The 18,255-nt window shown below is 41.7% G+C and overlaps 1 protein-coding gene across 8 annotated transcripts in view; it reads right to left on the bottom strand.

Annotated features, from left to right (window-relative positions):
- Positions 1 to 508: 508 nt before the first annotated feature.
- The window catches only part of Abcc9 (ATP binding cassette subfamily C member 9), a 132,686-nt gene continuing 114,939 nt past the window's right edge, over positions 509 to 18,255 (bottom strand). For 6 of the 8 annotated variants that reach the window (XM_087903972.1, XM_087903975.1, XM_087903976.1 and 3 more), the window contains 8 exons: positions 17,763 to 17,883; positions 16,109 to 16,239; positions 15,354 to 15,432; positions 12,476 to 12,584; positions 10,859 to 10,962; positions 9,902 to 10,035; positions 6,842 to 6,904; positions 509 to 3,357 (listed from right to left, as the gene is read on the bottom strand). In XM_087903972.1, coding sequence (XP_087760098.1) covers positions 3,220 to 3,357; positions 6,842 to 6,904; positions 9,902 to 10,035; positions 10,859 to 10,962; positions 12,476 to 12,584; positions 15,354 to 15,432; positions 16,109 to 16,239; positions 17,763 to 17,883 — 879 coding nt within the window. In that variant the 3' untranslated portion in view covers positions 509 to 3,219. Of the gene's footprint in view, positions 3,358 to 6,317; positions 6,489 to 6,841; positions 6,905 to 9,901; positions 10,036 to 10,858; positions 10,963 to 12,475; positions 12,585 to 15,353; positions 15,433 to 16,108; positions 16,240 to 17,762; positions 17,884 to 18,255 lie in introns of all 8 variants that reach the window. The other 2 variants (XM_087903977.1, XM_087903974.1) reach the window with 1 other exon arrangement.

The raw sequence follows: 18,255 nt of genomic DNA, 5'->3' as shown, positions 1-18,255 counted from the left end.
ACTGAAGAGAAAAACTGAACTTTTTTTTTCAGAAGAATGAAGTTTCAGGTGCATCCTTTTCACTGGTATTTCTCCTTTGAACCGGCGGCGTATAGTTTTAGGCAATGGGGTCAATATGGGGGCTAATCCTATAATAGCACAATCCAAAGACTGTAAGAAAATTAGTGACAAGGGATAGATAGATTAGAAGACAATCATACAATCAAAAGAACCAGTCCATAAGTGTTTGAAAAAATTCCAATCATAAAAACACTTCAAGTTCAAGGTGTTAGAAAATAAAAATAAGCATGAAGAAGAAGAGAAGGGAAAGTGAGGGGGGGAGAATGAGAAAATCCATTCAATGGAAACAGTCCTGGAGTCTGTTTGTAAAGTGATGGTACACTTGCATGACTCTGGGAAATCATGAAGGCAGGCAGGTCAGGTATTGGCTGGCATGTATGTTGACAAAATCTATTGACTACTTAACATGCAATGGAACTGTCTGTGGAAGAAAAGCCGCCCACTGTAATTGAGTAAACAAAAGGACCAGTTTATTATGTTAGATAAGCCAATATGGTCTCATGAACTATAGAGAGTAAACATACAGAGTACATAATAAACAAATTTAATATATTGAGAATAAATAGAATAAACATAATAAGGACTAGTAAAGAGTAATCCATAGTTACAGTCATGTGGCTAGCAGTAAAAGGAATCAATGGATAAATTGCCATATATATTTGGAGTTATATATTTGTCCTTAATGCCAAGGGCACAAAGATAAACAAGGTATAGTCCAGATCATAATAGCAGTCACTCAGAAAGATGTTATGGTACCTAATCTAGATCCAGTAGAATCATGAGAAATAGTAGAGGGTCACCACCTCTGAGGGAAACTATCTTTACTTGAACAATGATACCAATAACCCTGTCATTTTGCTATGAACTTTCTTGTCTTAATTATTTTTATAGATAGTAAAGAATAAATATTTATGAAGTTGATTTGGTTAGATGAATGTAAAGTTTAACTCTGTTGAGATTATTTTTTTCCATGACATTTTTCTTAAAACAAGTAGTAAAAACGCTCTCTGTGGAACAATCTCTGAACACTGTGAAGATGAGTTGCTCGCATTGTTAATAAAAAGCTGATTGGCCCATAGCAAAGCAAGATTGGGGGGGCAGAGAGAATGCTGGGAAGAAGAAGGGTGGAGTTGGAGAGTTGCAAGCCAAACAGAAACAGCAACCTGGGAAGTTCATAGATGAGGTTACCAAACCTCGGTAAACAGACCTCTGGTAGCACATAGACTGATACCAATGGGTTAATTTAAGTTGTAAGAGCTGACTAGAGACAAGACTAAATTAGCAGCTGAGCATTTATAATTAGTACTAAGTCTCTTGAGTATTTATTTGGGAGCGGCTGCCAAGGCACAGAGAAATTTTGCCTACAAACTCCTCCCTGTCATTGAAGTAACACAAACAAAATAATATATGATTAACTGACTGAGAATATCCCCCTGACTCCATCTGGTAGGTTTAGTTTCACAGATAATCAAATATTTACTCAACTTAAGTAAGTAAAGGTTCTAGGGACCCAAAACTTCCTTACGTACAGGATAGTGTAGTTTTGCATCTGAAGGGGCTACGTCTATAGACAAACCTCTGCATATGAGAGGAAGTGTGACTTGTTAGTAAACATGGATATTCGGCCCCAACAGAACCTTTTCAAACCAACAGCGTATTAGTACATTAGTCAAATTTTTGCAAAGTAATTTTGAAATTGAATTTTTCGGTAATGACTGTGATCTACTGACTTCCTGAAACTAGAGCATTATTTTCTCCTAATAAAGTTTTATATGTGGGACAAAAATGGTGGTGACTTAAGCAAAGCAATCAGGACCATTTTTGTCCATCTTCATGAATTCCTTACATTAGAGTTCTGCATCTCTGAAGGCACATTGATATATTCTGATGCACAAGAATTTTAAGTCCTGAATCAAATGCATTACCCATCAATTAAGAGTCTTCAAGATCTTCCAATGTGTGAAGACTCTGATATAAAACTCAGCAGTGCTTGTATCAGATGGGCAAGAGTTTAGCCAGAATAACCGGGAAACAAATATTGAGCAAGCTAGACTCTCCTAACTAGCATCTAGGTAAAATAGGACACCAATAGCCTGCAGATTTCTGGTACACTCTTATGCACTAAAATTAGAACAGGACAAATGGCCACATGTCTGTCATCAATGTCTATGGGTGAAATTTGTCAAGCACAAATAAGCACTCACTACCTATGTAACTTTCCACAGAAAGGTATTGAAGGGAATCTGGTACCCTTGAGGAATGTGTACTTGTCGAGATTAGCATACGGCTAAGATGTGGCATGAAAATTATATATATGTATATATATAGGAAGAGAAACAGAGAGAGCAAGAGAGCGAGAGAGAGAGAGAGAGAGAGAGAGAGAGAGAGAGAGAGAGAGAGCATGAGTGTGTGATAAATAAGGTCATTTACCTATATTTTTTGAGTCATTACCTGGCTGATAAAGAACTAAACTCCAGAAAGCTTAACTGACCTATCACTGAAGGATGGAAGCTAACTTGAACTTTCTCCTTATTGAACAGAGGAAATTAGAGACATGTATAAAGTTTTCAAATAACCCCTTGCTGTGATCTTTCTCTTGGGATAGACTGGCTTTACAGAGGTGCCAAAAATGTGATAATTTTTGGAGACAGGAAATTATTTAAAGGGGAAAAGATTTAAAAAAACACTATTACTAACGTTAAAAGCTTGGAAAATACTCTCCTAAGGTTGATCATGACCTTGAGTATTTCATTAGAAAATGATTTTTTTTTTTACTCTCTTCCTACGTGGGCACCCAACAGCAAGGCAAGGTTAGCCTTCCCAGGAAGTGTGGTTATACAGAGAACTCACCTCAGCTCCCATGAGTGACAGACATTGACCAGGCTTAACTCAAACTGATTGACCTCTTATGGTAGGTTGCATGTGTTAACCTAGCCTACTATTCTAACCTGGCCTGGTCATTAGAAAAATAAGCCAATGATGAACCTACAAGAAGTGTATCTCGGGAAACTGTTACACCAAGCATTAAACAGAGACCTCAGCTTTCCATACAGAAATCTGCTGAAGCTTAGGGTGCCACCCTACGAAGGACAAGGTGAGGCTCCCTCGGTGTGCTGACTGCAGGCGCTTGAATCTGAGCAGTACTGCAAAGGCATTCCCTCACATGTCCGCACGAACGAACGAGGCAAACACCCCATCTTCCTGGGCCAAGAGGCTTTCTGGGGTGTCATATTCCAAAATGTTTCCTCGCTTCATCACGATAACCAGGTCTGCCGTCAAAATGGTATGGACTCGGTGCTGTATGAACACACATTAAAAAAAAAACAAGAATATTTGTTATGAAATTGAACACATGGGTCAAAGCAATGAATATGAACACTTCACCAGCTGGTCATGCATGGTTACTTCTTACTGTGGGTATGCCAAGAAACACCCTTTTCTTGTATTAATTAATTAGTGTACTTTTAAATGCCAACCAATGCAGTTAGTTCTGCTTGCTCTGGCTTCACTTTAGTGCAGCTAGTGAAGCACTGACAACCATGGTGCACTCACCACCATGCCTACTAATAAAGGTGCCTCAAGGAAAGGCTGAAGGGAGTCACTGTGAACCAGTTCAGTTATATTTTATTCTTGACCACAGTTATCTCATGTGGGAGCCCACTAAGTCCCTGAATCAACACACAATAAAAAGGACCCTGAGAGATTCAGGTCCAGAAATCCCAGCTGGGGAAGTCTATTCAGCATTTGTTAGCCAGGCCTATTGATGTGTAGTCTCTTACACGATGGAGATCACCATCCATCACTGGCTCACTTCCTATACGTCCCCTTGGAACAGGAGCCTTGGTGTTATTTAATATTAATCATGAAAACTGCCATTTATCAATCATATTCATATGTTAAGTGCACCACATGCATGTTCTCATGAATCATTAAAATGTTCTTCAGCAGTGGGTCTTCCCTCTCTCCACTTTACCAGGGATGTCGTCAGGGTTCAGACAGGTCAAGAAAAATGGAGAGATGACCTAGACAACTGGTGGAACAATCATCATGGAATCATTATTGAGACAGGCTTTCCTAGCTTCAGGGGCCAAAGTGTCTGCATCCTGCAACTGGACCTTGCTACCTTGGGGTATGGTCACCAACCTCGATGGGTAATGTAATGTCATATGTGAGCAGACTCTGATGTTAGACCAGCTCCCACACCTGTGACCTGGGCAATCTGCACCAACATCCCAACCATGCAGGCTGCAGCTTCGCACTTACAATGATGGCAGCGGTGGCCCTGCCTTCCAGTACAATGGGAGATAATTTGTGTGGACACTGCACACCTTTTCTGGCACATGCAAGCAAATGACCAGTGCCAGCTGCTGTTAGAAATTCTCTGGTTGGTTAAGAAGAAAAACCTCTCTGTGCTGCTTTTTATTCTTGCTGAGATTAGCCTATCCCACAAAAATCTAAAGGCAGCCTCATGCAGTTTTAAATTTGCTGGGAGATGCATTTTGAAAGTTGCAAGGAGCAGTTGAAAGCAACTCTAGTACATACAAACATACATACATACATACATACATACAATACATATCCTCAATATGTTCTCTGTGTTAGCATTTTGATGTGAAACCAACATAAAAATCTTCACAAGTCTGTTTACATTCTTCTGTTCTTGCTGTGTGAGACGTGTGATGTATTTTAGACACGTGGTGAATCTCACACACCACTAGCCACTGTCAAGTCCTCAGTAGTCACCACAGCTAATTTTAGGAATTTGTCAGAAGCTGGAGGGCAATGCCATCTTTGAGAAAAGAGCGGAGCCATGTGCACCCCCATGCGTTTGGAAGGAATAAACATAGCAAATCACTTTATAGCTCTTCATGCATTTTCTCTTCAGAAAAATAGTATTTCTTCAATAGCCATATCAGAGTTGCTTAAAAAAGAATTTGGCTTTTGTGTCTATGAAGACAGTTTTATAAACATTACTATAACAGTCAAAAATAATGTTTACTAAAATTATAAGAACATTGAAAAATCTTAGCCAGCAGAAATAAGTATCATTTGTGTTTACTCCATTGATTCACACAATTTCTTGTTGTTGTTGAAAAAGTGTGGGATCAGTTAGTGTTGAAGAAAATCTCAAAATGTTCCAGAGAAATTAATCCAATGGAGATTAAGGAATAACTCGTTTCTATAAATAAATACCAGGAACAAATGTGGTATGTCATGGTTCCTTTTGAGAAGCTGGAATAACATGTATTTTTAAAGAGATTTTATAATGCTTCAGTGGTAGTTAACCAAGGTTACAGGGGAACTTTTAGGCAGAGAGAGAAATCTTAGCAGAGATGTCGCTCATTCTGCAAGGAGCCTATGGAAAGGGTGCTGGTCTGTCATCAAGAGGAGCCACTAGGGTAGCATGGGTTTCCATGCCTCAACCTGTGACCTTTGGGTGTGCGGGGGATGCTGAGAGTTTAGTGACCTCCACAATAAGATGTGCATAGTGAAAAGTATGTTTTCTAACAAAAACAGTTAGAAATCAGGTTTACAAAACCAGGCAATTTTTCATTTAAAGATATAAGTCATGATCAAGTAACCTTCAAGATAGAGACTTCACAGGACTGAGCAGCACCACCCTCACCATGCTTCATGTGGTGCATGAAACTTGGTCTCCTGGGGTAGCAAGGGTCTGTCAATCCTCTCTCCTCGCACTCACGAAAGGACAACAGGGAATTTTCTCTACATGTCTCTAGTGAGACAATGCTTGAACCGTATTCACATCAGCTGGTTCTCTAGCCTCCTAGATCATTTACTGTGGTGAGAATGTACCCATGAGCCCCCATTTAGGACAGAGGAACCACAGAGCTTATCCAGAAAATGGCATTTCTTTCGACGGGAGCCCCAAGGGTAGTCACTTCCTGGAGCTTGAGAAAGATGCCCTTCAGAGGGTGGCTTTCTCCCAAGAGTCTCAAGTGTTCCTCACTTAATTAATTACTTAATGCAGGTAATACACGAAGCATTTTTAAGGGGGACTAGAAAAGAGACTCAAATCAACTTAGCCCAGAAGGAAACCTGCTTCCCGCTTCATAAATGCTGTCTTTGTAAACATAAGCACGCTAGCCCCCTGTCAGTATCACACGCGATGCAAACACATGGGAGAGCTGACCTGTGTGGTCACACCCCATGGTTAGTCCCCCGCCCCCAGCACCCCCTTCAGTCGCAGCCTCAGCTCTGCCTTACGCAGGCACAGGCGAGTCTGCTCAGACATCTACCAGAGAACGAGGCACTCGGAGGAGCACGGTGATCTACTTGTTGGTCATCACCAAAGTAGAGAAAAGGCCATTCTTGTGTTCGAGCAAGTTTGGAGCGGTGTCACACTCCACTAAAATACCCTCCGAAAAGACTAAAACAAGGTCTGCGTCCACAATAGAAGAGACGCGGTGCTGGAGGAGAGAGCCATAGAGAGAAGAGTGTCAGCGAGGGGAGAATGGACGAGCGTTTCCAGAACAGTCTTCAGGGGGCTGCAGTGAGAGCAAAGATCCTGCCAAACACAAGGGAGAGCTGGAAAACTAAGGCCCTTGAAAGCTATCAAACTGGGGCTAAGTGTCAACCTAATCACTGCTTCCTAAGGAAGGGACATTGCCTCCCCATGCCATGGACATCTCATTGTCTTCTGCTTTAAAACGGGTAAATGAGTAGACATAGAGAAAGCGTATATAAATATTAGTTAAATTGGGGATGGAACTTAGGAACCCGAGCTACAGAGGAGGGAAGAGACCCCACGCCTGCCACTTACAGCTATGGTCACGACTGTGCGGTCCGCAAAGGCTGTCATTACCACCTTCTGCAAAATGTTCTCCTGCCGAAAGGAAAAGAAAAGTTTTAATTTTCAGGAGCCTATTTTCTGTCGCCAAGGCATCTTATATGCCAAGATTGATACTCCACCGCCCAGTTCCTTCTAAGCTTGCCGACTCCAAGGCTTCTGTGGTGTTAAGGAGGAAGCATAACTAGAAGCAGGCAGGGTTTTGAAAATGTCGTCAAAATGCAAGGAGAGTCAGTAGTCCTAAGCGGAAAGGGGATCGTGAGAAGGGAGGAAGATATCTTTCTTAAAAAGTAAGTTATTTAAAACTATGTGTATGCATTTATGCCAAGAGTGTGCAGGCAGCCACAGAAGCCAGAAGAGGGCACCAAACTTCCTGAAACAGGAGTTAGAGTTAGAGCGGATGTGAATCTGGGAACCTAACCCGAGTACTCTGCTAGAGCAGGGCGTGCTCGTCACTGCTGAGCAGCTCTGCAGCCCCAGAGGAGAATCTGAAGGGCTGGGGCAGAAGGGAAGACCTTGGAGGAAGGGGAAGTGTGTGGGGGGCGGGGTAGGTAACGGCAGTGGGAGGTGGGCTAGAATGAGAAGGAAGGACAGTGGTTGCATTTATGTCTGAAAGCGTCATGATGAGATCCACGCTAACTGAAAAGGACAGCTCAGCAGTCCATCTGACTGACAGATTTGCCGGGAACTCAAAGGAGAAAACGAACCACAGGAGCATGGAAGCGCTGGCTTCCATTTGACCACAAGTCGCTTATGGCTGAAGCTAAGCAAAGCCTACCCTGGCACTAATTTTGACTTAGCAAACAAAGAGAAACTGAAGTCTATGCTGACATTTGGATTTTTGACCCATACAGAATGTTTAAGACAAAAATACTTCTCTTCACATCCTAAACTATGGTTATCATTATGTCTGAAAAGCTCTATGGGTGAAGAGTCTGCCTCACTCCTACAGGAAGACCCCGTTACCCCCGCGTCTCATTCCAACTGCTTGGTGCTGCTTGAGTCCTTAGTCTCACTCCCTCAACTGCTCTCCGCTGTGCTAAAGCCGTTGTCCTTGAGCCTGGCTGGTAACACCAGTTTTCTGTTACTTCCAACCATAGGCCATTTTGTTGTTTTATACTATGTTAATTGTGATGTCATGTAACTTGGAACTGTACTTTGATTAGTCTTAATAGGCAAAAAAGAAAAAAAAAAGATGTGAATCCAGGTGTAGTGGTTTGTTTGTAACCCTAGCTCTAAGGAGGCCGAGGCAGGAGGATTGCAAACTTAAGAACAACTTGGGCATGATAGTGAGTTTCAGGCCAGCCAGCATTACATAGTGATGCTCTGTCTTAGGAAACTGGGGTAGCGAGCAGGGAGGAGGGAAGGAGTCAAATTAACACCTTCATATATGGTTGGTTCTTAGCAATCTTAAAATGGTTTAATTTGGGGATAATTTCACCCAGTCTGAAGTGAGCAGTAAGAAAGCAACATGGAGTGGGGAATGTAAAGGTTCTTTACACATAAGCCTTACAAATGAGCACATGGGGAAGGCCAATCTTAATTCAAGTCATTATTCATCTAAACAAATTCAAATTGTTGCAGCCAACGGATGGCTTTAGCTATCATGGTCTACTCCAAAGAGGTCTATGTTCCGCAGCTGAGCTCCCATGACCTGTGCCCTTATTCCTTATTCCAGCACACTGTTCTCATCCGCTGAACCCTGGAATATGACACCTGGGGATGTATAGAAAATAAGGATCTGGTACTGACGAGTGTGGAGAAGGAGGCCGCTTGTGCCTCCCGACCACCCTGCTAGCTTAGCCCCGAAATAACCACATAGAAACTGTATTAATTAAATCACTGCTTGGCCCATTAGCTCTTGCTTCTTATTGACTAACTCTAACATCTTAATTTAACCCATCTCCATTAATCTGTGCATCACCACGGTCTTCCAGCTAAACAGCCTCTGTTTCCCCTTCCCTTCCTTCCCTTTGTCCCCCACAAGCTCCATACCAACATCTCTGCTCTGTCTCCATGATGTTGATTTATTTTAGATTCTCTATAAGGGAGGCCATGCAGGATTTGTCTTCCTGTGACTGGATCATTAGCACAGTGCCCTCCAGTTTCAACCACACTGTCACAGTGGCAGAGTGACCCCCTTCTCAAAAGCTGTGTGGCATCCCCTGATCTCTAAACACCACATTCCTTTTCTCTGTCTGTCTACACACACAATAATGTTGAGGGGAGCAAGGCCATGCAGACACCTGTCTATTATAGTCTGAGTCCTTTGAATGTACAGCCAGTAGTGGGTTTGCTGGGTCATACAGTAAAATGGATTTTACTGTACATACATACAGTAAGATGGATTGTTTCTCCATCCATTTCTTGGCACAATAAACTCAGACAATTATAAAGTTACATATTGCAAATGTATTGATAAATTTCCACTACAAAGAAATGTGGTCAATTGCTTGGGCTAAAGACATGCTTGTTTGCTTGATTGACTCTTTCTATGGTATATAATATAGATGGTGACTTCATAATGTCCACCACCTCATGTTTGTGGTGTGTGTGTGTGTGTGTGTGTGTGTGTGTGTGTGTGTGCATACAAATAAGTGTCTGGTCCTTATTTCTCATTTCTTCTCAATAGTTTTAGCAGTCTGAGTTCATTTCAAATGAATTAAGAGAGGGTAAGAGATCAAGTTGCTTGTCCAAGGTTACATTCAGTCCATGTGTAGTAGGATATAAGAAGAAATTGAATATCCCAATCCTAACTCCAACTTTTTTGTGTGTTATATCATCCTGCTAATCTGTATTCTCCCAGTGGATGAAGGTTGAGTTTGTTTTTTAAACAATGAATCTCCAGTCCTAGTGTGGATTATTAAAAGTGAATCTTGATAACAGAAACTTCTTTCGGTTGATCAAGGAGTTGGTTGGGGAGTCATTTGCAACGATAGAACTGAGGATTCAGAACCCAGTTAGAAGAACTCGCTACAATTTTTCCAATGCATTTCCAACACATTGGTTTTCAAAGCAGAGGTGTAAACTTACCGTGGCCATGTCAATGGAGGCCGTGGCCTCGTCCATGATGAGGATACTGCTTTTTCGCACGAAGGCCCTGGCCAAGCAGAACAGCTGCCTCTGCCCGACGCTGAAGTTTTCTCCACCTTCAGTGACAGTGGCATCTGAGGCAGGATAAGCAAGAGACTCACTAAGAATAGTAACTTTTGGAGGGCTGAGAGGGATCAGGAGAAACATGACATGTGCATGCCCGGCCTGGTGTGTTGTTGAAGAGATGGCATCCTGAGAGTCAGAGAGAAGATAATGCTGGCTCATTTTATCTGTGACAACATGTGGAGAATTGTGTCCTAACATCTAAGCCAAGAAATTCTGCTAGGACATCTGAAAGACCAGAAGACCTTGGGAATTGCTGAATTATTTAACCCAGTTCTCCCAGGAGACTGTGGAATTTATCTACCTGTGGCCTAGGGAGAGCAAATGGTTTGTCCAACATCACATTTAGCTAATGTGTAGAAGGGTTTGAGAAGAAATAAAAGATGTCAACCCCAAATCCTCTTCTCTTTCTGTTATATCACCCCACTAATCTGTACTGTCACAGTGGATGAGGGTTGAGTTCATTTTTATCAGGGTATTTCCAGTACTACTGTAACTGGAAATTTATTTGTAACTCTATTAAAACAAACAGCCAAAGTAGATGAGGGCTGAGACATGGCTCAGCAGTTAAGAGCACTGTCTGCCCTAGCAAGGGACCTATGTTTTTTTCCCAGCACCTACATGATGGCTCATAACCTCCTGTGACTCCTCTTCTGGCCTCTGTGGGGGCTGGTTGCATCCACATAAAGACAAACAAGTTCACATATATAAAAATAAATAGTTGTTTTAGATAAGAAAATTGGCTCCAGAATTAGGCAGTCCTACTGAACAAAAAGTTAGAGGCATGTGGAGTCTGTTGTTTAGTGCTAAGTAACTAATTAATGGAAAGTGTACCTAGGCCTCCCGGCAGAGATTTCACCATATTCTTCAGCTGGGCGATTTCCAGAGCCTCCCACAGCCTGTCGTCTGTGCACTTGCACTCTGGATCCAAGTTGAACCTGTAAGGAAAGATCTCTGCTTATCAGTCAATAATAAACGAGACAACATATTCAACACCAGGACAGAGCTCAGCTCAGACCAAACCTAAAATCCGTGCTTTAGTGATGAATGTAGAAACAACCTTTAATGTTAGCCCAAACATTTTTGACATCAGTAGGCATATTTGCATATATAATATGACCAATGTTATTTCTTGGATCTTTATCATACTTACTATAACCCAAATACTGTCTAGTAAATATTCCACAGAACTGATGTTAAACACTTAAGTCTATATGGGAATATATAATATACATTAAAAGGATTTGGAGTATATCAGAGATACAAGTAGATATAATACTGCTAAATAACTTGATGCATCTAGAATTTTTTAAAAATATTTTTATTTTTATTTTTAAAATGAAATTGTAATTACATAATTTCTTCTTTTCTCTTTCCTCCTGCCAACTTTCCCATACATCCCCCTTCTGTCTCTCAAATTCATGGTCTATATTCCTATAATTGTCTGTCTGTCTGTATGTATGTATACATATATATATGTGTGTGCGTGTGTGTACATATAGGTATATATAGGAAAACATAAACACAACCTGCTCAGTCCATATAATGTTACTTGCACGCATATGTTCTCAGGGATGACCACCTCATATTAGATAGTTAATTCCCTAAGGAATACTATCTACCCAACTCTCAGTATTCCTTGGTTACCCAGAAGTTCTTTGTCTAAGGTTAGACCACTAGGACTTTTAATTAAAGAAATCTTATAGATGAATAATGAATAATAGTTCATACATGCTTTTCTTCAATATAAATAATAATTCTTGAATGGAGGTAGCAAATACTTCTTTGTAATTAAGTGGTGACAGGAAAGGGAGTCAGGAGAGAAAGACGAAAGCAAAGCAAAACAAAAAAAGCCACACATACACACACAGCCATACCTCCCGCACCCACCCCAATGATCCAGTGGTTGTCTTGGTAGGCCTTGGACTCAGACAGTCTGCTGCTGGATGGCAATTCTACCACTTAGACAGAATATGAACTTGGGAAAGCCACAGCAGCTTTGAGTTTCAACATAATCATTTGTAACGTGGAGATAATATGACCCCAAAGGATTTTCTGAGGATTAAAAGCAGCTACTGGGGGAGTAAATTCCTCCAGCTGTTTTTTACGTTGTGCTGATTTATGGGAAATGACAAACCAGGGCTAGAGACCCCTGGAGCCACTTTGTCCAAGTGATCTTAGAGGAGAGCAGAAGTTGTGAGAGGCAGGGAGGCAGGTAGAGATCATCTACATTATCCTCTGAGCCCAGGACTGACACACAGGAACCAAACAGGTGTCTATGGGGTGGGACACCTCAAGAACGTTGCCAGTCACCATGGACTTTATAGAATTGAACGGGAGAGAGCTCAAAGCGCACATCTAGGCTAGCACACCTGGGTGCTCCTATTCCAGTTATGGGGCGGCGTGATCAACTTTCTCATCTTGCTGAAGTCGGCAGGTTAGAACCCTCACCTGATAGAGCCGCTGAACAGGATGGGGTCCTGGAGAATGATGGACAGTCGAGAGCGCAGTGTGTGCAGGGGCAGTTTGGAGATATCTATCCCATCTATGACTATCTTTCCTGTCACGGAAAGATAGATGCCACAGACATGTTAGCAAACTCTGAGAGAGAGTTTCATTCATTTCATAATTAAAATTGTCCTCCCCTTCTTTCTTCCACCTTTGCCTGGCCATGAGGCCCTGGACTCAGTTGCAGTTCCACAATGAATGAAGTAATAAATTTTTTTCCAAGTTCTGGGTTGAAACACAGAATATAAAACTTCTCATTAAAGAATTAGAAACATCTGTCTCTAACAAAATGTACACTTCCGGGGAGATTTGTCTTTCTGACATATTTTTCCCCGAAGGAATGTTCTGGAATGTTCTGTTACTATTCAGTACTCGGCCATGAGAGCCAAAATGACTTTTCTTCTTTGGATACCGTTTCTTCTAGAATGCCTTTGCCTTCCCTTCCTGTTTTTATTTTGTTTTATAGGGTTTGTTGGAATCAAACGTCCTGTATGTATTTATTTAATTTTTATTGTCTAGCTCCATACATACAAACTTCTTGAAGACAAAGCCTTTGGCCTGTCACCCACAGCTGTAAGGAATATCACTAGGCATTATGAACAGGAAAGCGAATTCCGACATGAGATCAAAAGTTACCAACTGTAGCCCATACTGCCTGTAGACTTACAAGGCTACACATTCTTTACATGACCTTTACCTGAGGTTAATTTCCTCATCCTTGTCATACAAAGACAATGTTCCTTATGAGACAATATGATGACCTCAGAATGGCGGTTCCAGCCCACTTAGTAATCAGCAGGGACTTTATTCAAGCAGAAGCGAAGAGGAGCATCACTGGTTTCTTTCAGGGACACACAGCATCTATTAGCATATTAACCAATGCCTGCTACTGAAAGGGTCTCATGCTAGTTACAGTTCTCAGGGGGCCTAAGGTCACCTTTGTAGATGCTAGAGAATCAGGCGAACCAAACAAGCTTGGTCATAATCACAGTTTTGCTAAGTGAAAGCAATCCATCAGCTGTCTTTGAACTGTATAATTGCCCAGAAACACAGACCCTGCTGAAGGCATTGCCTGCCAGGGAATGAACAAATCACTAACCTGCTGGTGAATGTTTACTACGCCACTGAATTTTAACCTCCCCCCCGACTTCTATGATTCATATATATGTGTGTGCACATATATGTGTATGTGCATATATGCATATATGTAATATGTAAATATATGTAAATGTGCAATATGTAAATAAATACTTATATATGCATATTTTGAGAAAGTTTCTCTCCATTATGTAGCTCCTGCTGTCCCAGAACTCACTATGTAGACCAAGTTGTACTCAAACTCACAGAGATTCACCTGCCTCTGTCTCCTGAAGGCTGAAATCAAAGGCGTGCACCACCATGCCCAGCTATAGTTCAGTTTGGTTGTTCACAAACTGAGCTTTCCTCTCACAGAGTTGTTTTGTAAATTACATAATATAAGTTATCAAGTGTAATAAAAATACCAATTATCACCATAGTCAATGGACACAGTAGTAGGGATCATTTCCTGGGCTAAATGTCAGGGTCACTGCTGGAGTCCCTTTCATCAGGATGGCTTATGTGTTCACCTGTTTGTAGCCACTTAGTAAAGTAAATAATGTGACATATTCTTTTCTAACACTAAATGATCTCCGCTGTGGTGCGGGAGAATTATCTGTATTCTGTCAATCATATTTTAATAAAACGCTGATTGGCCAGGCAGGCAGTATAGGCAGGAAAGCCAGACAGGAAGTAGGGGTGGAGCAAAGAGACTGGGAGTATTCTGGAAGCAGAAGCTCTCTCTCAGGCACTCCTGCGCAGATCACTGAAGAAGCAACATGTAAGCTGCCCCCGCTGGAAAAGGTACTGAGCCATTATGGCTAACATAGATAATGATAATGGATTAATATAAGTTACAAGGACTAATAAGAAGCCTGACCCAATGGGCCAATCAGTTTATAACCTAATGTAGACTCTGTGTGTGATTTTTCTTTGGGGCTTGCCAACTGTGGGGTACTGAGCGGGACAGATACCCCAACAAGGCGGCCCCCTCATGTTACACCGCTGTTATAGCAAAAGAATAAAGATTTGGATATTGTAGACATGAATTTAGCATTTTGCAGCAAGATTTGTTTACACACAAAATATTTCAGCGTCGTTAAACGGTGTCATTAAGAACACAGTTATAAAAGTCACACGACTCAATTATAAGTGCAGGTTATTTATTTCTGTGTGCTTTCTTTTCCTTCAGCAGAGAAAGACATTTTTTTTTAATCTGGGGGAGAACAAAGCAACCTTCCCCTCCCTGTTCCTCTCAAAATTTCACCACCGTCTGTTGATGTTCAGTGTGGTGACTGTGTTCGTTCTGGAAGTCCATTACAACCCATTGGCAGCTGTCACTAGGTCTTTGTTTGGATTATCATTTTATTTTCCCAGTTCTATGTTCTTTCGTTGTCTTCGGGGAATGCCTGCCTTGACCCAGGTGCAGGATACGAAGTACTGATGAATATGCGTTGTCTATTTGTGCAGAATTAGGTAAATTGATTGGGCTCTATTATTTATAAAATATTTTATTCCTTTAGTGTGTGTGCATGTGTGTGTTGCACAAGCGCAGGTGCACACACTGTGGTGCATGTGAAGCCTAGAGGACACTGTCTCATGGGAAAGCAGGAGTCAGTGTCTCTTCCCACTCTGTCGGTCTGGAGGACTGAGTGAGTCCAGGTTGTCAGTCTGGGTGGCAAGACCTAGACACACTAAGCCACCAAAGGTCACCTGGCCGACAAAATCTTAGTTCACAACTCACCATCAAATATGTCGACCATTCTGAAGAACGCCAGAGATAAGGACGACTTCCCACTTCCGGTACGACCGCAGATGCCCACCTGGGAGAAGCAGGAGCAGTCGAGACTTAGACCAAGGCGTGAAACAGATCGAGGTAGTTCTAACTTAGTCAAGGTGTCGTGGAAAAAGTATAAACTTGCTCAAATAATTGCATCACAATTTCCTTCTTACCATGAATTATGATAAAAATAAAGTCTTCACTAAAGCAATGATTGCCTCCTATTTTTTTTCTCTGTATGGCTGTGTTGTTTCCCATTTAGGGCTTCATTTCAAACCAATTTATAGCTGGACCTTTACACAAGTGCCCAATTTTAGCTGAGCAGAGATGGTTTTATAAGCATGGATTTATAATGAATGGATTTATAAGAATTCCCCATGCATATTCTTTTAAAGATAGGAATTAAAAGTCATTTCAGAGCAGATCTAGAACGGAAGGAAAAGTCATGGAGGCAATGTCTACAACTCCAAGCCAGAAATCAGAAATTTTCAACAGCATGGCTGTTGTTGACCATTCTGATATTGATGAGGGGTTAATGAAGGGCAGAATAAGGTAGGGAGCATTTGGTGTCCTGCTTGGATCACCTCTCTCCCCTCCTCTTCCATGCAGTGTATGTGGAACATGAGTCTGGGTCTGGACACCCATGGTGGGTGCTCACGGGGTGCTAGAGGCTCCACCATAGATTTATGCAGATAATCAGACGGTAGTGATTTCCATACCTTCTGCCCAGGTTTGATGTAAGCCTTGACGTGTTTCAGAACTGGCTTCAGGTTATTTTCATATCTGACACATAGATCATGAATCCTTATCTCGCCTTCCTGTGGCCAGTGTTCTGGGACTTGAGAGGGATCTGGAGTAGCAGAAAAGACAACGGTAGTTCAGAGACAGAGGGAGAAAGAAATGCACACTTAAATATATGTATGATTTCCAGGAATAACATTTACAATGCATACACACACACACACACACACACACACACACACACACATACACACACACACACACACACAATTTCCCTAGATTCTTTGTAATACTGAAACAAACTATGGTGGCTTAGTTTTTTAATTTAAATTGCATTCAGCGTGAACAATGGTGATCAAGAATTTGAAGATTTTTGAGTTATTTTCTCTCTTTAAAGGTTAGTTTTTGGAACGTCTGCATAGATACACAATGTGTTGCGATCATTCCTCACCGTAACTTTCGCTTGGCCGCCTTCCACTCCTGGTGACCCCTGCACTTTTCTATCTAGCTCCCTCCCACTTTCCTGTCTTTCTTGTGCAGTACAGTTTTAACTTGTAGGAGGGGGTGGGTGTTAACATCATCCCATCCCCTCAGCTTCCCCACATTCAATGTTATTCAGGCTAAGTAAAGAGAGTTCATTTGTGAATTGCTGTCCATGTAAGTGGATCCTCAAACACCTGAAGCTTCAAATGTGAGAGTGCCAGTTATTTGAATGAAGATAAAACACATGGCTTTCTGTATCCCTGGGAGGCAGACAAGGAGTTGGCATCTGCAGTTCTAAGGGGACATCCACATGGGGAGGTAAAAGCAAAGCATTCTGGGAGCACAGAGGGTGGAAATCTGGGGCATCCAAAGGGATTTGAAGTAAAAGCAGTTCTTGAGATGAATCTTAGGAGAGTGATTCCAAATGAGTGTGAGAGAAGAACAAAGAAGAAATCAAAATGTACCATGCTATTGTGTCTGAGGAGGTGGGTGGTGAGAAATAGACGGGGCAGGAGACGAGAGTCACTCAGTGGCCTCAGCTGTAACCGGGACCGTGTGCTTTACCAGCTAGAAAGCCACTGAATGGCTTAGACAGAAAAAAAGCATTTTTATTGAGATTTGCATCCAATAAAGACCATACTGTGTCCACTATCAACTTTCTTGGCAGTTACTCTAATAGAATTAAGAATCTTGTTTAGTACTTTCAAGTTTCTTGATACCTAAGTTAACAAAGCTATAAGAAAGAGAATACAATGTAATAAGGCCCCAACACATTTACAATTATTTCTAAACAATATTGAATAATGTCTACTTAGAGTCTCCTTGTACCTAAGACTAAATTTTTGCTTCTTCTAAGCTGATGATATCAAGCAATATCAATATGAGAGGTGGTGTAGTATGTGCATGCATGTATGTGGCCAGCTCTCAGAAGACTGAGTCAGGAGAATCTTGAGCTTAAGGCTAGCCTGGGTTACATATCTGTAACATGTCTCACAACCCCAAACTCAAGGATATATAAGTAAATAAATAAGTAAACAAAAGTAGGAAGGAAAGAAAGGGAGGAATGTAAACCCAGAAGAGAAGGGAGTCACTTGGTAATGACAAAGCAAAGCCAATGTAAGGTTCCCAGAGTGGTCATGTGCACAGTACCCATGGTGCCTTCGTAGTTCTCAGACTCCATAGTCAAGAAACTGTTCACTTTCTTCACTGCGCCCATCTGGACCTCCAGGTCAGCCAAGTTCCTCACAACCCAATTCAAATAATTGGTTATCTGTATCAGGCGACAAAAGTGGTCACATTTAAAGTAAGTAAGCAATTCTCACGATCACTGAACATCTGACCAGAATGACCCATGCAGGGTCCATTAGACAGTTCAGGTCCTAAGTACTACAGGTCAGCAGACACCAGGGAGGGTATCATGAGACATCAGTAGAGGTGTGTGTTCTTCAAAGGCCTCCCACATCTCTTTCATGAACTGCTCTCTGATTCCCCTCCACAGTGGAGAACTGATTCCGTTCATGTGCATGTCTCATTCATATTCATGCCCTTTTTAGTGCCCCAATTGGGATGGAAACAACAGAAGACAGAGATCTCAAACAACTCCAAGAACCGGATGCCTGTGGGATTTGAGAAGTTTTTAGAA

This window comes from Myodes glareolus, chromosome 3 (genome assembly GCF_982192425.1).
Source record: "Myodes glareolus chromosome 3, mMyoGla1.1, whole genome shotgun sequence".
NCBI lineage: Eukaryota > Metazoa > Chordata > Mammalia > Rodentia > Cricetidae > Myodes > Myodes glareolus.
This window is presented reverse-complemented; position numbering and strand designations above follow the sequence as displayed.